Source organism: Oculina patagonica, chromosome 9 (assembly GCF_052425735.1).
Source record: "Oculina patagonica isolate OP01 chromosome 9, crgOcupat, whole genome shotgun sequence".
NCBI classification, from domain to species: Eukaryota; Metazoa; Cnidaria; class Anthozoa; order Scleractinia; family Oculinidae; genus Oculina; species Oculina patagonica.
In genome coordinates, this window is record NC_135766.1 from 18,410,380 (window position 1) to 18,435,807 (window position 25,428).

The 25,428-nt window shown below is 38.2% G+C and overlaps 2 protein-coding genes across 2 annotated transcripts in view; both read right to left on the reverse strand.

Moving 5' to 3' along the window:
- LOC144665002 (uncharacterized) overlaps positions 1 to 15,845 on the reverse strand; it is a 35,570-nt gene extending 19,725 nt beyond the window's left edge. Inside the window, exons 1-9 of the mRNA XM_078526190.1 lie at positions 15,832 to 15,845; positions 14,580 to 14,651; positions 13,870 to 13,941; positions 13,372 to 13,443; positions 11,880 to 11,951; positions 11,667 to 11,738; positions 8,664 to 8,735; positions 7,332 to 7,403; positions 6,880 to 6,951 (exon numbers count right to left, since the gene is read on the reverse strand). Coding sequence (XP_078382316.1) covers positions 6,880 to 6,951; positions 7,332 to 7,403; positions 8,664 to 8,735; positions 11,667 to 11,738; positions 11,880 to 11,951; positions 13,372 to 13,443; positions 13,870 to 13,937 — 500 coding nt within the window. The 5' untranslated portion in view covers positions 13,938 to 13,941; positions 14,580 to 14,651; positions 15,832 to 15,845. The remainder of the gene's footprint in view (positions 1 to 6,879; positions 6,952 to 7,331; positions 7,404 to 8,663; positions 8,736 to 11,666; positions 11,739 to 11,879; positions 11,952 to 13,371; positions 13,444 to 13,869; positions 13,942 to 14,579; positions 14,652 to 15,831) is intronic.
- Positions 15,846 to 17,676: 1,831 nt separating this feature from the next.
- The window catches only part of LOC144665003 (platelet glycoprotein IX-like), a 38,484-nt gene continuing 30,732 nt past the window's right edge, over positions 17,677 to 25,428 (reverse strand). The window contains exons 5-8 of the mRNA XM_078526191.1: positions 25,085 to 25,156; positions 23,650 to 23,721; positions 21,107 to 21,178; positions 17,677 to 17,752 (exon numbers count right to left, since the gene is read on the reverse strand). Of these exons, the coding sequence (XP_078382317.1) occupies positions 17,677 to 17,752; positions 21,107 to 21,178; positions 23,650 to 23,721; positions 25,085 to 25,156 (292 nt within the window). The remainder of the gene's footprint in view (positions 17,753 to 21,106; positions 21,179 to 23,649; positions 23,722 to 25,084; positions 25,157 to 25,428) is intronic.

Sequence of the window (25,428 nt, forward strand, 5' to 3'; positions counted from 1 at the left end):
GATAGCCCTGGAAGTTCCGTATTTGGCTGGAAGTCGAGATTGTCCCACTGAATCAATTTCCCAGGACCAATTTTATAGGCCCTCCATACAATCAGCCCTTCGTCGGTGTACTCTATGTTTGAAATAGCGCTGACACCTTCCAACATGATAGCTGAGAACGTCTCGGGCTCAGGGGGTCCTGAAACGGTAACGTTAACCGATGGTAATCCACCCGCTGAGAGAATGGCATCCTTCATTTCCTCTGCGCTTTCAATGTTGTTCCCTGAATTGAGATAAATCTTCATATGGGACTTAATGCCGGCTGCTTTCCTATCACACGCTCCTTTGCCTGCTTGCGAATCGCAAAAATCCAGCCTCTTGATAGAAACGTCATGTTGTTGGCTGATTAGTTTTGCTCCCACTATGGTTGTGCCACAGTGGTAGCAGCCTGCGTTGTCTTGCCAGTAATAGGTCTTCTTAACTTGAGGCTGAGCTTCTTTGACTTGTCTTAGCACATCTGACATGACGGAGAGTACTGTACAGCCATCCTGGTTGCAACTCCTGAATACATTTACGAACGTCATCATCTGGAGGCTCTGGTCGTCGCCTCTCCTGATGGCTACAGTTATGTGCCACGAAATACCACGTTTTGCGTACCAATCGGTCTGGCTTTCTCTAAATTTGCGGGGTAGAAATTTCATAGCCCAATCTTGGACTAAAACAATGGACGTGCTGTCGAGTGCATCCAGTTGGCTTAGCCTTGCTTCTTCTTGATTTACTGACCGCAGCAGATGCGCTTTCCAGTTCACAATGTCTTTCCGAGCTTTTCTCATCACGAAACAAAGCTCTTCTTTTACATCACTAGAAGCCAGCTTCTCTATTGCAGCCTCGATTTCGTCCATAGTTTTAGTAAGATCATCGCAATTGTCACAGCTGGTGTTGTGCTCATGTGAACACTGGGACTGGTAATCACGGTCTTTAGGGTCGTTGAGTGCGTAGACTCTGCAGTGGTCAGCGACATTCGAGCTCGCCGAGACATGAACCTGCGAATTGAAGCATACAAAACTAAAGCCCCGGCTAAACGATAAAACATTTTCGTCCAACATCATGTTGGAAGAGCATGTTTGACCGTTTAGCTGCCTCTCTCAATATTGCATTTAAATGGTTTCCCCTGTTTGATCCAGATCAAACATTTTCATCCAACATTTTGCTTCACGCGCAAATGTTTGACCGTTTAGCCACCATTGCAAAGAAAGCAAGTCAGAGCGGGAAAAAGCAACCAATCAGAAACCGAAACTCTGTGACGTCGCGCCATAATTTCAGCGGTGATATGCACAAAGCTCTCTTTGGTAGATGTTTTTAATCAAACATTGTTTGCTCGTTTAGCCACTCCATGTTGTGTGCCACGAACACGATGTTGGACGAAAATGTTTGATCATTTAGCCGAGGCTTAACGTCACAAGTAAACTATGTGAAATATTTTTTTACAATAACTGAGCGAATTCTCGCGCGCTGATTGGCTAATTTTCATTGTCAATAAGAGGACAGACGCATAAAACGCGTCGCTGACGAAATCAGGGAAGGTTTTTTCAAACTTTTCAGCACTGATTTAGCGCTGTATTCTTGATGAGGCGAGAATTATTCCACAAAACAAGTAGTCTTCAATGAGGAAATCATCTACAATTTATCGGTTAAAGCTTAAGAAACTATTGCAGCCTGAGAGCGAAAAGATGAGGATGTTTATCGAGGATTTAGAGCTGAAAATTGGTGGTGAGCGGGAATGTGTGCTGTCAGTTAAGAAGCTGAACCGCGTTTTTGCGGATTATTTTGTGACCACTTTTCACTGGATTGAAAGTCAGTTGAACAATTCGAATTTTCTCTTGTATTTCTGGCCGTATTTGTACCAAACTTTTAATTTACGAGCCTATGATTCTCCGAATTACAGCGACGAAATTCAGTTAAATTCTGCGGCCGTACGGCAATCGCATCTTCCTCGTGCATTTATTTCCTTCGTTTTAAAATCAGTTTTGGCTTTTTGTTATTGTAAAAAACAAATTGACATCAGTTTTTTTTTTTTTTTTTCTTTTTTTTGATTTTTAAGTTTGTTGTAGATCCACTCGCCGCAACACTTTGACAATGTTATGACACAATTTGTCATCAATAACAGGACAAACGCAGAAAAAACTGATGTCAATTTGTTAACTCGAAACAAAAGTAGGTTAGAGCGTGTACATGACAAGAACAACTAATTTGATATTTCACTTTCTCGTTCCATGTTTTGTTTCCACGGTTGCCATAAAGTACACCGATTGTTTGATTCCCAGATTTTAAGCTAAGATCTATTATAAACTACATCTTTCAACATCCAGGGAAAAATATGGAGTTGAAAAGTAACGTAAGCTTCTACTTCAGTTTGTAGAAAACAGACAGATCAAGGAAAATGGGTACACTTACCTTGTAATCAGTCTTTAGGTAACGCTTGCATTTCTTTAGATGTTCTTTCTGTTCTTTTGCCCACGACATCCCCATATTCATCTCTCCCAAACGGTCAGCAACACCTCCAAGGATATCAAAGGCTTCCGCACCAGCTGAACTAATGTAATCTATTCCCTGTAACGACTTCCGGGTGGAAGCAGGGCACACTTCAAGAATACGTAGAAGAGTACTGCGACTCATAGGAGTAAAGCCACTCTCTTTAGAATAGGCTTGGTATTGCTGAACAATGCGCTCAGGTATCATATTTCGTACCACGTTTGGTATTTTGATTACCTCTTTCGTCGATAGTGTGACCACCTTTTCTCCAAACGGAAGGTCTTGTATGATATGAGGACTAGTAATAAAGTCCAGAAAATGTGCCAGCTTGTCTTCTGGAACCACCATTCTTGTTCGTGAACTTGGCGGCGGAACTGGCGCACCTCGTCCGTGGAGGAGAATATGCTGTCTAGCCACCGTGAAACGATATCTGGTTAATCCAGGTATCCACTCTTGAATCTTTGCAAAACTAGCTTTGTCGGCCATGATGGAGAGAATCTGTCTGCGAGTATCCCATTGATCCGCATTGTTATAGCAAGTTGCAAGGGCTTCCAAGAGTGAATCATCTGTAGTTGCAGAACGCCTCTCAGCATCTACTTTAAACAACCGTTTCGTTTCTTGAGATTCGGAGAGTGCGTGCCATAACTGACTTGGCTCCTCTGGTGCTACTTCACTTAAAACAGCTGAAACGGCTTCCCTAGCTTTATGCACATGCTGTCGTTTTGTCCGCTCACTAGCTTCATCCCACGGTGTTCGCAGTGTATACCTGATAGGGCTGACATCTCTACTTTCCAAAAAGGTGTTCAAAAGCGCTAAGGAATTAGGGGCGTTTACGACCGTCGATGTGGAAACGTTTTCCGTCAAATTCCATGTATCATCATACGACGCATCTAACTGTATAGAAAGGATACTTTCAGAGGCGTCTTTCTCGATATCGTCACGATGCAATTGGAAAGGAGTACTTGCTGCAACAGGAGCTTGACTTCTTGGTCCCGACTGAAAGGCAATAATAATTATACTAGCGACGCAAGCACAAGCGCAAGTATAACAGCACTTGTTTCACTGTGAAAACGGCTTCAAAGCAAGCAAAAGCTCAAGCGCATTGAATTTTTATGCTTGTGCTTGTACTTGCGGCAAGCACAAGCACAAGGACCATTTTTTTCCTTTTCGCGTGCTTATGCTTTTGCTTGCGTCGAAGCCGTTTTCACTATGAAATAAGAGCTGTTATGCTTGCGCTTGTGCTTGCGTCGCTAGTGAAAACCAGGATTTAAGGTGCGTAAATTTATCATGAAACATACATTAGAGCAGATAGCCCAAAAGTGTGACCACTTTTAATGAGTTAACATTCGTCCGTGCAGTTATTATCCAATCAGAAGCCGAGGACAGCTTTCCGTTGACGTCTGATTGGATTATATATGTACGGAAGAACGAGAATGATGATTGAAATTTACGTTCCCTCAAGGTAAACAACTCACATGCAAAGATTGATTGCAAATCTATGGGCAGTTCAAGATAATTTGGAGCAAGAAAACAAAAAGAAAATAAAGCTGGGAACGTCAAACGGGAAAAACAGTTGTGTTTCTGAAATTTTAGGCAACAGAGATCGCAAAAAAACCCGGCAAAATATTCTCAGGGTAGAGTGGAATCCCCAGTATGGTGCCACGCCTTTTTTTTTATCTCAAAATCTAATTTTCCTGTGAGTAAACAACCCATAGACAGAGGTTTTATTGAAATTCTGTAAGCAGTTGTATTTCTTTTTCAAATGGGCTTACTTCCGGGGAGGGCTTACATACGATGGGGGGAGGTGAGGCGAGGTTATTTTTGAATGGATTTTTGCAATGCATTTGCGTTTCTATTGGGACGTGATTCCGTACGTTCTCTTTTTGGGGTATACAATACCAGAAGGCAAAGCTTTTTAAATATAACACTTTAAAACCCCAAACAGTGATCGTTTAGTGGGGTGGGGGGGGGGGGGGCATTTTTTGTTATAACTAACAAAACAATCTCCAGAGCAGCAGCCTACAATCCGAAAAATTGTACTTTCTCGGCTTTAAATCGAGAGCGCTTATTATCTGAAAGGTTCTTGCGTTAGGTTTTTAGGGAACTTATTTCTTGGAGGGAGGGACTTTCCTGAGAGAGAGAGGGGGGGGGGGTGGGGGCTTTCGGATTTTACACTAGTAGTATCTTGTCTAGAATTGGTTTACACTGTTAACCACGCTCAGTACAAAAAAGGTAAAACGAGCTCAGTATTAGAGACTCACGATGGTAAGATTCTCCATGGGGACGAGCACTTCTGTTTTGTCACTAAGCTCTTCAGCAAGTGCCTCTCTGCTTTCTGTTGTAGATTTTGCTTCACAATCGAGTTTTGAAAGTAAAATACGACAATTACGACAAACACCTAAAACAAATAAAAATTCACATCAATATTAACATTGAATGGGACATTGTCATCAGTGTTTGTTTTTCCCGTGTGATAAGAAGAACTACTTTTGACAACAAAGTCACGTGACGAGGCTGGCATATCCCTCGGAGTATGAATCTTTTGTTTACGAAAATGATCTTTAGTTTGTAAAGGAAATTGCTACTTGTTTAATAGCAATGTATGTTCATTGTAATCTGTACAAACCTGATCCGACGGCAACAAATACACCTGTCCTCTGATGTATCATCTTTGCTCCCCGTTTTCCAAGGCCTCTCTCTGCTTTAGGCCATCTTCTATCTTCGCTATGGCCCGATAATTTCTCAGGAACCTGGCATCGCTGAGATCCACGGCGCCATCCAGTTCCCAAGGAAGATCGGTGGTAGGGACAAATAGTGAACTGACCAATGTTTTCAGGAAAGGTAAAAACTGCTGCTCTGGCAAGAATCAAATCAACCTCTATTTCGACATCTGAGATCCCCCATGTAGACTTATGTCCCGCTATTTCTCGAGTACAGTATAACAACGGAATAACTTCTGTCTTCTTCGCCTTATCTCTTCGCTCGTAGGTGCAGGAATCTCCGACAATAGCGCTAAAAGAACACTTCGCTTCCATACAGAAATAATGATAAAAAACACGTTTCCTTCAAACTCGCATTCTAAGCGTTTCCCGCGCTAGTATCAAGGTTTTCTAATTTGTAAACGTCAATCAAGATCATTATCAACGACCAAATGTAAAAAGTACGCCAAAGTATCCTGTGTGATGTGTTTTACGTATCGTGTTTTAAAGGTAAGCATTTTATTAGCATCTTATCTGCCAAATACATTAAATAATCTTGCCATCCTTTTTAAACAGTGTTCGTTCACGAAGCAGTTTTACACATACTGTTTACATTACGGCGACAAGGAATCTACAGAAATCACGAAATGCCGACCACAAAATTAATTACCGTCGTACGGGTAAAATAAATATTTCTTCTATCGATGACAGTGTTTTATCCAAGAATGAATTTTTTTGCCATGATATTTTAATTTTAAGAACCAATTTATATCTTGTGGTTAAGAACGGAGACATGTTTGTAAAGGAATTTCAAAAGATGTATTGGATGTTTCAACAAGCCGGCTGAAATGAACAACCAGCAACCATTGTTTACATTTGCTGATAATTTCGTTAACATTTGGTTAATTCAGCGGCGCCTCGAAAATCTCTCGAAAGAGAACCCAAGCTGAATTTTATACATAATTTATAACAGCATAAAAGGGTTCCACAGCCGAAGTTTGAAGAAATTTGGAGTTAAGGCACATGGCGAAAAAAAATTCTGAACTTTATCAATAAATTAGGGATTTTCCCATAAGTAAATAATGGTAGTTTTACAAAATTTGTAATTAATTCTCGAATGACGCTCAAGTCAAGTTATTACCTATTTTTAGAAGCTGAATACCTTGCCTTTTAAGAAAACGTATCCAAAAATTCAAGTATTTCTTTGCACGCGAACTAAATTAAAACTTAGTTTGCCAAATTTTAGCTTTGTATTCGGCCATTTTTGGCGATCTTGTGGGCGAAATTCCTTTTTCTTGTTTTTCACGGATGTAAAGCGCTTTAAGACGAAAAAAACTACATCAAATTTCAAGGCTAGCTCAAGGCTATTTGTGGGCAAAAAAATGAGGGAAATCGATTTTTCCAATTTCTGCCGCTAATTCAATTTTTTGATTGAAATCTGCTGAAAGTCGTTCTTAAAGCGATTTTGGGCCACTTTAGGCGATTTTGGGCGATTTTGGGTCCCAGAGTAGTCCTCTAAACGAACAAGTCTTCCAGATAGCAATCGTCGGGGAAAGGGGATTATATCGAAGAGGTAAGGGATTAAATTTGTCTAAGGTACTAAATGAGAAACGCGAGTCTAAAAACTTTTGACGTTTATTGTAGAAGATCACTGATTCGTTGTACTTACAGATATTTTAGGTCAGTCAGGTCGTAAAACATTCCTGGAGGTAACGTTTGTAAGTTGTTTACGGACATATAACTACACAAGTAAGTAAAAAAAATACAAACAGATGTGGAGTAAATATTTTCCGGGAGAAAGTTTGGTGGTTTTGGGTAAAGGGGGCAATTGGGAGCTGCAAAAGCACACGTTGGGTTGTTCTTCAAGCCCCCTTTTGCTCCCCTAATTTCAGAGACTATATAGAACCTATTTTATTCCTAATGTCACAGCGCAGGTATTTTTTGCTGCGTTACTCTGACAGCGACCGAAGAGCACATCAAGGGTAGGACGAGTGTACGACATTTGTTCTAGCCGGTGTGAACAGCCTCAGTGTTGTCCAGCGACAACAAAAAGCAAAGATTCTTCGACTCTCCCTTGTTTTACATGATGTTATCTTGTAAATAAAGAAGAATTTCACTTACAGATTCTGTAGCAGGTTGTTCGTATTGAAAAATCCCGCAGGCAATTCTGTCAACTGGTTGTCGGACAATTCCCTAGAACAAATAGAACCAACAATCAAGAATTTTTTTTTTTTTTTTTTTTTTTTTTTTTTTTAATTGCAAACACACAAAAGCACATCACTTACAAAAATACAAAAAAAGTATGCCCACTACTCAATACAAAATAAATAACTTGTAAAAAGAGAATATTGAAAAAAGGTTTTATCATGAAAGTACTTTTTTAGGCATCTTTCTTTGCAATTTCTAGTACTGCAATTTCACTTTGAGGATAATCGATTTTCTTTACAACGATCCACAGTTTGGATGCTGGAATGCTCAAATAAGGCAGCGTAGCAGATACATTTTTATTATATAGCCGCGAAACTGCATCCGGGACTGTAGTCGCGTATTTTCCATATCCTCACTAGCGAGGATATCGATGACGTCATTTCCCGCCTTTGCACGGTTGTTTATGCAAAGCTGTCAAAGTCGGTTCGGAAATGGCGAGCTATCGAGATCGATTCGTGAAGTTCACTGAAGCCAAAATAAATGCCTTACTGAGGAGCAGGAAAATGCTAACACGAAGAAGAAAACTTCTTATGACTTGAAATTATTTAAGAAAGATCCTTGCTTGTGGAAAGTCAGACGAAGAGAGGGAAAATCAAGAAATTCCAGCCGCCGAACTGCAATACTTCGCGATCAGAAATCAGTAGAAAAGCGGTGAGTTTGAGCAGAAACAGATTTCAAAACGGCGAATTATTTATTGTCAGTGACATTGATGAAAGCTTATTATTGTTTTTACATTTACGTTTTACATCTTCTATACAGCTTCAGTTCGCGAAATTTTGCCTTTCAGTTTGGCAATTTGCTCAATTGTTATATCTAGCCGTCGCTCGTGTTTAAGCTTTTGATTAATAAAAGTTGTTTTAACTTTTACTTGATGTATGATTTTTGTCTATATAATAAAAAGAAAATTACACGTTGGCTTGAAGATATGAATTTCATTTTCTCGTGGTAAAAGCAACATTTTACTCACTCGCTGCGCTCATTCATAAATTATTGCGTTACCACTCGAAAATAAAATTCATATCTTCGCGCCGCCGTGTAATATCCTCTATATCTTTTTCTATCCCCAACCATGCTTTTTGTTGTAAATTTTATGGCTTAAAGCAGGGAAATGAAACCCCCAAAAGGTATTCAACCGAATGTTTAGTCTTTGTGCCAAACTTGTCTTGTCTAGGACAAATCCCCTAAGATATATACTCCACAACTCTCCACAACCGAACTAGAATATCACGAATTCGTTGTACTTACAGAGAGTATAGGCTAGTAAGATTGTCCAAAATTCCTGGAGGTAACTGATGCAATTGGTTGTTGGACAAGTCCCTACAAAAGTAAGTTATAAAAAAAATACTAACTCGTGTGGAGTTAATATTTTCTGAAATAAAGCCTGATACGATTGGGGAAAGAGGGTGATAAGGAGCGGAGAATAATAAATAAACATGTTAACTGACCACTCCACGAATGAGGATTTTCAGGGCCAATGTAAACTAACTTTGAAATAAATATTGTAAATGAACATAACATGATTAAGGATCCCAACTGGCAGGAGGCAGACCAGTTGGATATTTACAAGCGTAGCTGAGGAGTTGAATTCGGGGCTACCGAAAACAACACCAGCTAGTGGTCAGAACGGGACTTGAATCCGCGACCGCTGGATTTCAAGTTCGGCGCTCTAACCACTCGGCCACGCTGCCTCCCACGTTGGTCGGTCCCCGCAGGCTCGCTTTTGCCACTTAACTTATCTCGAACACCAAAGTTAAAAGTACAATTTGCTTTCAAAAGAGACCTTTAACATTCTTTGATAGACAAAAATGGAGAGAAGATAATTCAACTTCGTTTATGATAATGCTGATATCGCAGTGTAGGTAACTGTCAACTTAACTTGAATTTTTTTTCGCTCCACATGTTATCCCTATGAAATAAACTCATTCCTCGCGACGCGAGGCCGAAGGCCGAGCGTAGCAGGGTGTATAATTTTGTTCCTCTAAGGGCTCAGGCGGGATGAAATCTCGTGTGGAGTTTACGGTCATATATATATATTTATTTATTTATTTATTTATTTGTGAGCTTGGTGTGTGGCGGAAATGACGTCACACGGCCGCGCGCTGGTGGCCTAATGGTAAGGCGTCGAACTTCAAATCAGATCTTCGGGACTGAGGCTGGGGGTTCGAATCCGGCTAGGTTTTTTTTTTTTTTTTTTTTTTCCTTCTTTTGTGGGTTCGAATCCTGAGCCTTTCATTTTTATCGTTTTTTTTTTTCGGATTAAAATAACACTGATTTCCACATAATACTCCCTCAACGCCTATATTTAGGCTATAAACCTATCATATCAGGGGCCCGCGGGCGGAGGGTTCGAATCCTCCTGCCGTTCGTTCTTTTTTTTTTTTTTAATGCCCTCAAATAAATGTCCAAAATGTGACTATCCAATAATTTGTCGATGATTTTGAAAATAGTCTGCGCTTCCCAACGCTTTATACCTCTTTACGAACCAGAAAGAGCCAACCCAGAGCTTCGCGAGGCCCTGCGAGTCACGTATTACTAGTTTATAAAATAGAGTGCGAGCTAACCCTATCTATTGAGCGATCATGGTGTATAAAATGACGTTTGCAGTTACATTAAGCTAAGTCAAATTTATAGCTGCGAGTTCCCGTCGTTTACTCCAAGTTGGCTAAAACCACTCGTATCTAACAAGGGCGAATGCAATAAATATTTTATTAAATTCTTCTTTTAGTATAAATCGACTGGGCATTTTATTTTGATGTAAACAAAGTTATAGTATGAAGAGGCGGGAAAATTTGTGGCGCGGTGTTGACTTCTTGAGTTGAATAAAACACGGGAGGAAAGCGAGCGAAAGAGTTTTCTTCCTAAAATTTTTCTCGAAAAATCTCCTCAAAAGCCGTCCATACAACAATTAAGGTCTACATGAAGATCCGAAGCAATAGCTTTCCCGGAAATTATGCGCCTTGTTCGAGCGAAGGAAGCAATGGTTAACATTGTATTTGTTTACCGCTGCACAGCTGGCATGCATTAAGCCTACTATATTACGCTAGAACTAAAACAAAATTGTGTGCATAGTCTAACAAGGTAATTACGTATAAAAGGCTAGACCATGATTGAAAGGTACAAACTTTACTGAAGTGTTAAACCTAATTTTGTGTCGTACACTGAGTGAACTCGTGTCAGTTTGCCAGTCTTACGATTTTTTTTTTTGCTGCTCTTCTTCTTCATTCTGTCGCACTCATTCTACATTTACAAGTATTTCTAAATAAATTCGCATCATTCCTGGATTTTTGGAGGTTTTTATGTGGTTTTTGTAGCGAAGGCCCTGCCGATTACTGTATTTCTTGTATGTTAAGCTCGCCAGATTTAATCTGCTGTTTTCAGCCACTTTTAGAGGAGATATGTTATAAAAAAAATTGGTTCATTTAGCTCTGCGTATATCGAGTCATAGTTGCACTTGGGAGTTTGAAGAGCACCCAAAAGCTTAAAGAACAAGTCTTCAAGATAGGAAAGGGGAAAGGGGGTTATAACGAAAATTTGAGGGATAAAATTTGTCAAGGGACTAAATTAGAGCCACGAGTCTTCAAACCTTTGGCGCTTATTGTAAAAGATCACTGATTCGATTTACTTACAGATATTTTAGGTTAATCATGTTATAAAACATTCCTGGAGGTAACTTTTGTAAGTTGTTTTCGGACATATAACTACACAAGTAAATAAAAAAAAAACAAAGCACATATGGAGTATTTTCCGGGAGAAAGTTTGGTGGGTTTGAATAAAGGGGGCAATTAAGAGCGGGAAAAGCACACGTCGGGCAGTCCCCGCAAGCCCCCTCTAGCTCTTCTAATTTCAGAGACTATATATAAACTATTTTATTTCTAAAATCACAGCGCAGGTACTTTTTGCTGCGTTGCTCTTACAGCGACAGACAATCACATCAAAAGTAGGAAGAGTCTAAGACATTTGTTCTAGTCGGTGTGAAAATCTTCATTGTTTTCCAGCGAGAACAAAAAGCAAAGATTAGTATTTTCTGAAACTTGCCGTGGAATATAAAGAATATAATCTTTTTAATGGCAAACCCTGCACGTTTTGGCTTGATTTGATGTCAGAGGAGGAAAAACGATTAAAGCGAGCCACAAAAGTATCTTAGCTAACAATAACATCTTCATTATAACAACTATGTCGAACTTATTCCCTAGAAGTACATATTCAATAAAAAATAGAACTAGGAGATCACGAATTGGTAATACTTACAGAAGTGTTAGGTCGGTAAGGTTATTAAAAAGTCCTGGAGGTAACTGTTGTAACTTGTTTTCAGATAAGAACCTAAACGAGTAAATTAAAAAAAAATACAAATGCGTGTGGAGTTAATAGTTACCTAGAGAAAGCTTGGTGGGATTGAGAAGAGCGGGTGATTCGTAGCGGGAAAAGTACACGTTATAAATAAAGGAGAGGATTTTCACTTACAGATACTGCAGCAGGTTGTTGGTATTAAAAAATCCCGCAGGCAATTCTGTCAACTGGTTGTCGGACAATTTGCTAGCAACAAATAGAACAAACAATCAATAATTGATAATAGAAAATAAATAAATTGTAAAAAGAGAATCTTGAAAAAAAAGCGGAATCTCTCGTTGCAATTTCTAGAACTGCAATTGCACTTAGAGGATAATTGTTTTTCTTTACATCTATCTACAATTTAAATTTCTTTGACATTCTTTAGGTGAAAATGTTAAGACATGTTTGGAACCGGTCTTACGTATTTGTAAACCGGATTTTACATTGCGGATACTGTAACCAGCTGATCCGTTCTGTTCCAAGTTTTGGTAGTTTTAACTATGCATTATGGTATAACTTAAAAGTTAGACCATAATGCATAAGTATCGTGGTTTCCCTTCGCATGTGATCAAGCGCTCGTGAATAAATGTGTTGGGATTGTGACTTCTTATCGCTTACCGTGTCGTTTCAATCATATGGTAAGGTTTTTAGCTCGTTTATGTTATCACAATTTGCTTTCCGAAAGTAATTCCAGCTGTTCTATTTGTGTAAGTTATTACGGCTTGCCATAGGCTTGTAATCCAGGAGATAGATTCAACTCGGTATGCTGACGTGAGCAAGTGACACACAACTCGTTGTGTTCCGTTGAAAGACTGGTTTTCTCGCAGTAATTGGCTCTTTACAGTCCGACCCGGATTTCTAATAAAATAGTTCCGCTAAAAATGAACCGTACTCACGAAAAGGTTTACAATATGTTATTTACGCTGAAGATAAAAGCAGATGAAGTAATAAATATAGCACAAATATATCATTAAACAAAACACTTTTAATGTATGGCAAAACGAGAGAACGTGTTTCCACAAACACCCATAGCCCGCTCATGTTTCCCAGTTTAGCCACATGCGAAGCATTGTTTTCAGCGTCAAATTTTGTTTCCGAGAAGCAAAATTTGTTTCTGCTATATTGCTCTCGCGCTTGTTGGATATGAGATAGTTATAGCCAACTCGGCACTACGCGCCTCATTGGCTATCTACCATGTCATATCCAACTCGCACTCATGGAATAATTGTTAAATATTAAATATGTATATGTTTTAATAATTGGATGACGCAGGACTCTACGCAAAAGGCCGGTAAAGGCCGAATCAAAGTTAAGCTTTAACATAGTAGACTACTATGCGCCAAAACAACTTCCGGTAAGTTGCAAACTTACCGGATCGTCACCAACAATTAACTCTTGGATGTTGTTAGGTCCTTTTCATTCATTTCTAAAGCAAGTTAACTGAGAAAATTTCGTTTATTTAAGCGAACCTTCGCACATCAACAACCAAGCTATTTTAAATATCACTTTCTTTGAACAATTTGCGTTTCTCAGCTATGGCTTCGAAAGCGGAGAAGTCCCTCGTGCGTGACACAAATAAATAAATAAAAATAGAACTAAAAAATCACGGATTTGTTGTTCTTACAGGTATTTTAGGTCAGTAAGATCATATAAAAATCCTGCAGGTAACTGTTGTAATTCGTTTCCGGACAGGTACCTAAATAAGTAAATAAAAAATATACTTATATGGACGAGTGTGGAGTTGATATTTTCTTAGAGAAAGCTTGGTGGGTTTGAGAAGAAAGAAAATCACACGTTGGGCAGTCCCCGCAAGCCCCTTTTTGCCTCTTCTTATTTCAGAGACAAGAAATAACCCATTTTTTTCTAATATTACAGCGCAGGTACTTTTTCTGCGTTGCTCTGACAAACACTGAAAACCACATAAAGAGTATAACGAGCGTAAGGCGTCAAGACATTTGTTCGAACCGGTGAGAACCTCCTTTATGTTGTCCAGTTATTAAAACAGGATCGAAGATTCCCACTAAAAGCCTCTCTAGCCGTTTTATAATCAATTTACAGCTCTCCCTTCCCATCACGACTAATTTGATGTTATTGTGTAAACAAGCAGAAAAAATACACTTACAGATACTGTAGCATTTTGTTGCTACTGAAAATTTTCGGAGGCAATTCTGTCAATAGGTTGTCTGCCATATTCCTAACAACAAATTTAAACCGGCAACAGTTAATTAAAGATTACTTGATAAGAGAAAAAAAAATTACGTAGAAAGAACATTAAAAAAAGCTAAAAAACAAAAAACAAAAACAAAAAGCGCTTCCCGTAAAAAGCCCAAAGTTTTTTCAGGATTCTTTATTTGCAATTTCTAGAACTGCAATTTCACTTTTAGCATTATTTCTATCCAAAGTTTGAATTTCTTTAGAAATCTTTAGGTCAAAATGATAAGACACGTTTAGAAACTGACTCGTCTATTTGCTCTGCGGATACTGTTACCAGGGTCGCTTTCACAAAGACAACCAAACACAGGGCATAACCGGAAGAGTGCATCGAATGTTTACCAAAGAACAATTAGTTTTTGACTTGTTCGATGGTTAGGCCTTCGTTTTCAACCGTCCGTAGCTATAGTAACATATGTGTGCCTTTTTCAAAGAAGTATGCAAAAAATATTTTTTTTAATCGAATTGATGTCAGAGAAGGAAATAAAAACCAAAGTGAGCCATAAAAGTATCTTAGAGAACAATAACATATTAATTATAACAACTATGTCGAACTTTATTCCCTAGAAGTACATTTTTAATAAAAAAAGAACTAGGAGATCACGAATTGGTTATACTTACAGAAGTGTTAGGTCGGTAAGGTTATTAAAAAGTCCTGGAGGTAACTGTTGTAGTTTGTTTTCAGATAAGTACCTGAACGAGTAAATTAAAAAAAAAAGATACAAATGCGTGTGGTGTTAATAGTTACCTAGAAAAAGCTTGGTGGGTTTAAGAAGAGCGGGTGATTCGTAGCGGTAAAAGTACACGTTGGGCTGTCTCCGAAAGACCACTTTCGCTCCTCTAATTATAGTTACTATATTACCTATTTTTTTATTTCTTATATTACAGGGTGGTACTTTTTGCTGGGTTGCTCTGATATCAACGGATATTAAGGGTAGAACGAGTGTAAGACATTGGTTCTAGCCGGTGTGGGCAGTGTTTAATGTTGTCCGGTTATTAAAACAAAAGCGAAGATTTCCACTTTAAGCCTCTATAGCCGTGTATTCTTCAATTTTCGGTTTTTCCTTCCCATCACGACTAACATAATATAATCTTTTAGTATAATTTCAGAGGTGATTATAAGAATTGAAGCATTCTGATTGGTCGAGAAGCTCGGCTTATGAGGCTATATTCACCCCGCGCGAGGTGATTATAGCTTTGAAGGCTTGGTTACTTAGCCACGCCACCTTTGACATCCAGGCAAGTAAACATGGTCGCTTTTGCTGAATGAAAATTTCTTTGATTTGAAAGAAACCCGTCCAAGTCCTGGATATTTTAAACACTGGTAATTTTTCAAATTAACTACCAAGGCTTTTGGACCGAAAATATTCTCAATAGATGGTTCTCAAGGCATTAGAAATGATCGTAAACACGGCGGTTTTGGCGATCGATGAGAAACTCAGTCAGATCGATTGAGCAAACACTATTTAGTTCTCTTCTTACCGGAGCTACTCATTTTCGAGAAGATTCCCACATTCTCTTAGAAGTCATCAACAATCATACAAAGGTAACGGACATCTATCTTTCTCATAGTGTTTGTTTTGTTCCGTTTTATTGCTTTAACTAAATAAATTCTGATTGTAATCGATGAATTAAACTGGTTTACACCGTATGCAAGCGAACACTTGTGTTTGCTGTTTTCTTGTTTGCTATCGTTATTTTTCAAGTTCTTGATGATCACCTCTAAAAATTATACTAAAACAATTATTCGCCTTAGGCTCAGTGATTATTGTTGAATAATCCCCTCGACTTCGTCTCGGGGATTATTCAACAATAATCACTTCGCCTTCGGCGAATAATTGTTAAATATATGAAGCAGAAGAATTTCTCCCACAGTTTCTGTAGCAGGTTTTTGCTACTGAAAACCCCCGCAGACAATTCTGTTAACTAGTTGTCTGCCAAATTCCTAGCAAAGAATAGTACCAACAACCGTTTATTAAAGGTAAAAAAGAGTAGATTAAAGAAAAATAATCAACTAGGGTGTTTCGTGAATGCCATTATTTCCTCAGGCTTCTTTTTTGCAATTTCTAGAGCTGCAATTTCACTTCCAAGATCACTTCTCTTTCCAATATCTATCCACAGTTTTAATTTCTTTAGAAACTTTAAGTCAAAATGATAAGACACGTTTAGGACCGGAATCACCTATTTGTAAATCGAAATTTACACTTCGCATACTCGCCAGAGTCGCTTTAACAACGAAAACCAAACACAGGGCAAAACCGGAAGGGTACACTGTAATCTTTGTGATTTTAGTGCATCAAATGTCTACTGCAGAACATTTAATCTTTAACTTGTTCGATCGTTAGGCGTTTGTTCGTATTTTGATCATCCAATTAAAAAACCGATCTATATGAGGCTTATCTCATGTGCATCATACTTCATACACTGTGATCTGGTTGATAAAAAATATAATCTTTTTAATAGTAAACCCTGCTCGTTTTGGCTCGATTTGATATCTGAGAAATCGAAGGAAAAAACAACCAATGTGGTATTTTCGAGGTGAAAACAGAAATCAACAGGCCGACACGGCAGCTGTTGATTCGCAATCTTTTCTCCGAGAAGACGGCAAAAATAAATTTTGATCAAGGTTTAGCCGAACGCCTTGGTATCGCACGCCCCTTTTATACTTATTTCATATACTGTGTTCTGGTTGATAAGGAACAGAGTCTTTTTTACAGCAAAACCTCTATCGTTTCGGCTCGATTTGATAACAGAGGTGGGGAGTGAGAGAAGCTCACCTTTTGCAAGCTCCCTTTCTTTCCTTTAATTTCAGAAACAATATAACCAGTTTATAATTATGATATTGCATTGCAGGTAATTTTGCAGGGTTACTCAGACAGCGACTGTAAACGAATAACAGAGTTGAACGAGTGTAAGACATTAGTTCTAGCCCCTGTGAACAGCCTTAATGTTGCCCATATATTAAAAAAGAATCTAAGACTTCCACTTCAAGCCCTTTCTAGGGACTTATTCCACAGTTTTCCGCTCTCTCTTCCCATCATGAATAACATAATGTTATAAAGCAGGAGAATTTAGCAGTTTGTTCCTACTGAAAGCTTCCGCAGGCAATTCTGACAACTGGTTATCTCTCAAGTCCCTGGCGACAAATAGTACCAACAACCTTTAATTATGGTACTGAAGAAGATAAAGAAATTGAAAAGAGAGGTGTTTGGACCTGAAAAGGACTTCCCGTGAATGGCCCAATATTTTTTTAGGCTAAGATTCCCACTTCAAGCCTCCCTAGCCGTTAAAGGGACTATGTCACGGATTTTAACAGATTTTTGAGAGCCAAAATTTATATGTGTCGTAGGAAACTTAAATATAATAGTCCATTTTTATTAAAAATTGCTATATTAAAGAACTTAAAATGTTTAAAAGCGCGTTTGGCTGCGGATGGCTCGGACGGAAATGGATTGCAATTTGAAAACGTTAGCGAAGTTGTTTCCGCCCGCCTTAAAAAAAATATGGCCGAAGTTTGATTTCTATCCCCAAATAAAGGTTATATTTTCAGTTATATGTTCAAAGATAAGGTTATCACTTATTTCAGAACAGTTTTCTAGACCAAAAATCTGCGAAATCCCCGTGACAGAGTCCTTTTAATTCCTCGCCTTTCGACTCTCCCTTTCCATCATGAATAACATATTAATGTTATCTTGTAAAAACAACGGAAGAATTTCATTTACAGTTTCTGCAGCAGGTTGTTCCTACTGAAAACTTCCGTCGACAATTCTGATAACTGGTTGTCTGACAAGTCCCTAGAAACAAATAGAACCAACAACCGTTAATGAAAGGTAAATTGGTACTGGAGAAAATATAGAAATTGCAAAGAATAGAGATTAAAATACAATACAACACAATACAATACATACTAGTTATGCAACGCTTTCGAGTGGTATACTATGGAATATCCCACGAGTCACTTGTATTTTCTCGTTATACACACGAGCCTTTAGGCGAGTGTGTATACGAAGAAAATACAAGTGACAAGTGGGATATTCCATAGTATACCACGAGAAAGTGTTGTGTAACTATTTTATACCATGCCATAGAAAATACGCTTACTAAATTTCATCGAGAATAAGATCGCAGCGAACGATGGGAAGGTTGAGTTGAATACCGTCGAATATACAACGGCTTTACTGTATTCTGATTGGCTGTATTTTTTATGGCATGGTATAAAATACAATATAATACAATACAATACAATGTTGAAAGAAAAACTTGAAAGAAAAACTACTACTTCCCATGAAAGCCCCACTATTTTTTAGCTTCTGTCTTTGGAATATTTGTAGAACTGCAATTTCACTTCGAGGATCAATTCTTTCTTTACATCTATCCACAGTTTCAATTTCTTTAGAAATCTTTAGGCCAAAATGACAAGACACGTTTAGAAAACCGATCTCACTTATTTGTAGATCGTGTTATACAATGCAGATACTGTAATCAGAGTCGCTTTGACAACGGAAACCAAACACAGGACATAATCGGAAGAGCGGATTGTAATATTTGCTAACAATTATTAACGTCCTCGTGCGGAGTGGCCGTCGCCTTAAAATTTATTTTGAGAAAGCTATTGTTACTAGGAAATGTGGACGTAAGGTGTTGTTTTTGAAAGGCATTGAAAAGTGTCGTTCTTCATTCAATTTTAAGTTTATATCATTTATTCTGCTTAGAAAGGATTTTTGCGAAATCGTCCATATTCTCTGCCATTCTTGAGAGTGATCGAAATTGTATTTTAGTTTTGAGACATCAAATCCAAATTAATAGCTAGTATGATTGTATGCCACGGATAATTCATGATCAGGGGCTTGTAATAACGGAGGTGGTAATGGAATTTCAAACTCGTCCTTCTTACTTTGGGCGCCAGGATGTTGATCCACTGCAAAAGGAGGCGGTAGATCGAGCTTATCAGGGTTTGCCAAAGGGTCTAAATTTTCGCTTAGTGGAGATGGCAAAGGATTTAGTGGAGAAAACAATTTTTCGGAGCAGTTACCGTCTCAAAAGTCTTCGACCTGTGCCAATGTACCCGTCTCGCGCGTGAAAAAATAACTTAGCTTTCTCTCTTGTCAGCAGATTGAAGGAATTAGTTGCATTCGACTCACAGAAATGAAAGTTCCTAACGCCAATAAGAAAGCGATGGGACCATGCCTCTAACAACAGTGAAATTTCAAAGGAAACAAAATATACACCCGTCTTTGTCCGTGTTTATTGTCCATATACCCTCTAATCATACGATTAGAGTTGACTCCACGTGCGCCTCGCCTCGAAGGGGCGAGTTGACTCACACAGCAGCAAGTTTACAACTACAGAGCGTTCGTCGATATAATCCCCGCTGCCGCGCTCTCCGAAGAGATAGGTTTGCCCTCTCAGGTATTTTGAATCCCAGAAATAATTTAATCACCGTGTTAAAAGACGCACGATACACAATCTTGGAAGCTTATGAATGTTGTGAAAGAAAGCTTCGAGTCAGATACTCCGACCGTCAAAAAACGTTTTGTTTATGAGCCGAGCAATCACCAAATGTTAGAACTGTTTCTTTTTCGCGACCTGCGCGTTTCCCTGCTAGCGGTTCCGCCTTTAATGGCCACGCTACTTGACTTGACGTTAGGCTTGGCTTTCCTTAAGTTCCTGACATTTTCGGAAGGAAAAAAGGAGAACACAGTTGGTTGGCGATGCAAGAGGTACTTGCTCTGCTCGGGTTCCTCCGTCAATCTGTTACACGGCTTTTTTCGGAGTCTGGGGGTCTTTTTTTTCGCCGCTGTTTCCCAGGGATAACTCTAAACTGTATTTCTAACGAACGAGGTTTAATAAAAGTTTATCCGCTCGCTTCAGGCACTGGAACCAACTGAAGGTTGCACTCTGCAACCTCGCCAAAATAATCCACACCCTATTTTCACAACTTACAGTGTTTAGTTAACATAAATTACCTGGAGTTTTATGATTGGCTCAAATGTAATGTTTTAGAATTGCAATCTTACCTGGTAACGGCGTTGCTCTTTAATCTGTCTCAAACCTCGTTTTTACTTTTGCGTTAAAACTTACAATTCCTAACGAGCTTACCGGCCTACTAAAACGGCTGATAAAAGTGAAAGTAATTGTGAGTTTCCCGATACCAATCGCTGGAATTGCTGGAACTTTGCGGGTTTTTCCTATCATACGCTATCTGTTTTCTAATTGGTCAATTCAATAGAACAAAGGTTGTCAGAATAACATATATATTTCGAGTCAGCTAGGCAAGCTAATTTAAGTAGTCCGTTGTTCATAACGCCGTTGTTTATGCTGTTCGAAAAGACCAAGAATGTTTAGAAACAGCTAAAACTAAGATAATTAAGAACACTTAAAGATGTAAATTTAGCCATTAATAATAATGGCCACATAATAAGTGAAATATTATGCAAAAACAATGACATTACTTGTTAAATTTAGCTAAATTAAGCCAAGCAATAGTTGTTTACAAAAAGTGATTTAGTCGATCTGGATAAGTGAAACCTCGCAAAGAAAACAAAGAAAATTGGATTAGAGCGTGGAAAATTTCCCACGAGAAACGTTTCCAGGTCACAAAACAAAACGTAAATTGCTTCAAGAATATTTGCATAAATCATTTGCAAGTTCTGGCACTTGTAAGTCCCTAAGAAACGATCCGGTCATGAAGAGTCTTTAAGTTAAATGTCAATATGCTAAACTTTCTGGCACGTATAAGTTGCCTAGCAACGTTCTGGTCATGAAAGGCAATAAGTTAAAAGTCAATAACTTGAAAGTCAATAAGTTGAAAGTCAATAGGTTAAAAGTCCATAAGTAAAAGGTTAATATTTAAAAATTCTGGTACGTATAAGTTACACAATAGCGATCTGGTCAGGAAAAGCCAATAAATTAAAAGTAAAGATCTCGTTTTAGCAGTACCTGAGAATTAACATAACTGTATCAACTTCTAGTGGATCAGATAAAAAGTGATTACATTGATTAACACGTGAAATAAGTCAAACACGCGAATCGCCTAGAATTAGGTAATGCACAATCGAATGTAATAAAATTTAGAAATAAAAAAGCTAATGTGATAATATATAAAAAAAATGTGTGTCAACATGAAATAGAAGAAGAATTTCACTGACAGCTCCTCTAGCAGGTTGTTTCTACTGAAAACTCCCGCAGACAATTCTGTCAACTGGTTGCGTGACAAGTCCCTAGCAACAAATAGTAGCAACCAATAGTTAACTAAAGGTGAAAATAAAAAAAAAGATAAAGACTTTGTTCTCGCAGTGAAATTGCAGAAAAAAAAGAAACATGATTTCTTTTCAGGTTTCTTTCTTTGCCATTTTCTTGAATTGGAGTTTCACCGCAAGGATCATTCCTTGTCTGTATATTTATCCACAGTTTGAATTCTTGAGTTTAAATTCTTCCATTTATTTTACTGCCAAATGAGAAGACACGCTCATTAAAATCGGTCTCAGCTTTTTGTAAATCGGATTTTACAATGCGGATACTGTAACCAGAGTTGCTTAGACTACGAAAAGGATACACAGGGCAGAACAGGAAGAAAACATTGTAATATTTTAATCAAATATAGTTGCTTTGACTTGTTCGATCGTTGGGCATTCGTTTTTAACCGTCTTGTATTCGAGAACTTTCGCACGCTGGATTTTGGCAATACAATTATCGTTTAATGTTGACAATGATACTGAGAAGCTCATACTTTGGTAACGTGAGGGCGGGAAGAGTAGGTAGAAAATCTGAAAAAAGTTAAAACCCGACCGTTGGATGTTTTGGTATTCCTAATGTTTTTCGTTGCACATTTATTTGCTAACAGCCGGGAAATAAAGCATTAAATTGGCCGAATGCCAAATTATCTGTAAGATCAGAAAACCTGTAAGACTTGTTGTTACGCAGAGGGAAAAACACGAATTTGCAAATAACAAAGAAACTGCCTTTACAACGGCTACGTTTTTCCTGTTTAAAATTCTTTTCCAAGTATTGTTCATGTATTGTGAAAATATTGGAAGATTTCACGGAAGGAAATCGAAGAAAACTGCACTTAATTAAAGCCACGTAAACATCAAAAGAAACATTTGTTTTGGCAGTCTTATGTGAAAACCAGATTACGAAATATATCACTAGCGCACCACATCATATGTGATTACCCTTTGGAGCACTCTAAAGCGACAAGTGAAATCACGTGGACGTTAAAAAGCGCGCACGTATTTTCAACTCAGAGTTCAAATGAAGCTGAACTTGATATTCAGTCCGTTCGGCTGAACCGGTCCTAGCTGAAAAGTGATTCCAATTTCGCGCTGCTTGTGTTGATCGTTTCTTCTATTTTTAAGGCCGAATGTGAGAGATACTGCCGCTGTTTGGCGACTCAAGGTTCACTCTCAAGGACACGCCAACAATGAAACGAACAATGAACCAATACTGACTCTTTTGAGCAACACGTCTTAAATTTGTTAAATTATTATTAAATATCAGTGTTTAGTAATACATCAGTTTAGAACACGACCCCACAAGCATTTTGCATAAAACTCTTAACGTTTTTAAATAAAGGAGATCATGATGATGATGATGGTGATGATAGCTGTTTGCAGTTGGGGATGTTTGTTACCCTATCCAGACCGTGGGGGGGGGGGGGGGAGTGCCCGCGCTGTCTTTGAACGCTAATAACTTTTTTTTAATATTCAGCCAAACGCTGTCAAACTTTACGACTTTATCTTAAATTTATCTGGGACAATTTGATATGATAGGTTGCTGTGTCAGGAACTTGACGTCACCTTGGCAACGGCATTTTGACAGGCATGTTTTCCCAAATCTGTAAATTTCGTGTATCTATTAATGAAAATTAACTTTAATGCAATTATTTTCACCAAAATACTTTGCAGTATTTTTTGGCGGTTTTCTGACGTTTCGGACAAATTCGAAATTCAAGATGGTGGATCCAAGATATCGGCTGTTTTGACATTATGATGTCATTGTCACGTGATGTGACGTCATCATCCCACATGACGTATATTAAAAGTTAGATTTTCGGGCATACTATATATCCTGTAAGTTTCATTGTGATTGCTTAAATATTCTTGAAGTTACGGAGGGGGGACGGAATCCGCCCCCCCCGGTCTAAAAAGATCCAAAAAAGCCCAGTCTGAATAGGGTTAATGTTTTTTTTTTTTTATCTCTGGAACTAAGTTGAAGGTTTCCTCATTCTTATAACACAGCTGCTACGACAGCTGCTACCAACCAGTAAAATGGCAAAAGGTGGGATTCAAAAAGCACGTTTGAATAGGGACAAGGTACCTAACTTTTTATTGGTATACGTTGAGAATAATTATGCCTCGTTTTGGACGAGACAACTCAGGGCCGTAACTAGCAGGAGGCAAAACGAGACAATTGATTTTAACCCAAAATGAAAAACAAAATATGCTTAGTAAAGAAAATAATCCCCAGTTAAACAACTTTTTTTTCCAAGAAATATCTTTTAAAAAATGTATAAAAAGGTTTTCAGAGATTATAGATTTCCAAATTTTCTGGAGGGTATGCCCCCAGAACCCCCTGGCAAGATTTTGCCTCGTCTATGCCAAGGTCAGGTTACGGCCCTGCAGCTGCAAGCAAATTCTTTTTTTAATCACTTCATATTTCCCATAAGAGACAATAAATAACTTTCACTTACAGATCTTCCAAGTAAGTAAGGTTATAAAAAACTTCTGGACGTAAGACAAGCAATTGGTTTCTGGACAAGTCCCTGCCAAAGTAACAAAAAGGTTAAAGTTCCAAGATCAACCTATATTGAAGAATGCTTAATAATAAGTTATGGCCTATCTGGGAAACGTTTAATACACCCGAGAGATAATGTTGGGTTCCTGGACTTCAATGTGTGTTCATATTTGTAACGTATTGCCATTGCAGTGCTCATTAATAAGACTATGTCGTACTATGGCTCGACATGCGCTCAATGTTCATTAATTAATTAATTAATTAATTACTTAATTAATTAATTAATTAATAGGACTTTTACTTTTAGGAAAGTTTTAATTGTCTGGACATTTGCTTTTAGCAATCTCAAATCAAAAATAAGTCAAGTCCAATACCCTAGGCAATTCGTGTTAAATATTTCTTTTATTTTTGCTATACAGTCTCAATACTGCAGTATAGCATAGCTAGGAGAGCGTGCACAAAATCCATTAGTGCACGCTGATGACAATTTTGTGCACGCTGATGATGTAATCGAGTAGAAATCTTACTGAGAAAAACCCACAGACTGTGTTTTGTCGAAAGTGATGCAATCTTGTCTTTGGTTTATGGAAAATGAACTCTTTCAATCTTTTTTCAAGGATATGAGCTTTAAGGCAAAGTGTTTCTTATTACAAGACGGAGAGCGAAGGAGAAAAAAAATTTTCGCCGTCAATCTCGTGTGTGCTTTCTTTATTTAAACAACAAAAACTAACTCGCGAGTCTCAGAAGACTAAAAGCTTTTTTTTTCACGGCCCTAACGTCTAAAAAACGTCCAACTATGAATTAGAAACTAGCTACATAATGAACGTTTTCGCGTTTTACGCCATACACCAAAGCGTCAACGGCTCTCTTGCGATTTCTGCCGCTCGGGAAAAGTGTAATTCAGCGGGCGATTCATTCAACCACCTTTTAAAAAAGAAACACTTTTTTGATCGTGACCCTTCCACAATCACGAATGTAATTGGTCGAGAAAAATATTAAAAATTAACCATCGAACAGAACGTTTTGACCCTTATAACCCTAAACATACAACGAATCTGCTCTTTGTTCTGTTCTGATTTTATACCGCTCGGGAGTAACAATTAATTCAGCGAAAGCTAACCTTGGTCTCAGAATCGACAGGAGCATTTGGTGCATACGCTTTTTGTCGGAATGTCTCCTTCGCTCTACCAGCGAATAAACTCATACTTCTTATTTTATTTATTCGCCATTTGACAAAATCTGTAACACTCATGTAAACTTGTACATGTGCAATCGATTGATCGCTGTATGTTTATTTTATCACACGAAGCGTAAGATGTGCTCTCGGCTACGCCTTGAGCAACTCTTACGCTTCTTTCTCTTCCACGAGAGCATGGATAAGTCTTACTTACAGGACCTCTAGGTAAGTCAAGTTATTAAAAACTCCTGGAGGTAGGTATTGAAATTCGTTAGAAGTCACGCGCCTGCGAAAGCAAACAAAAATAGGGGTTAAAATTCCAAATTCGACTAATATCGAAGAATGCTGAATAATAAGCCTTGAAATTTTGTAAATAACCATGTCGTAAAACAATGGAGGCAAAATGAAATTCCTTGAGGATAGATCCTAGGAAAAGTTTAAAGGAGAAGTTCATTCAGAAATGGCACTTTTTTTTCTACGCGCCAACGGAACGTTAATTCCAAGATATGTTAGTTACCAAAATTTCAGCTTCCAAAGAGTACTCAAATAATCAACCAC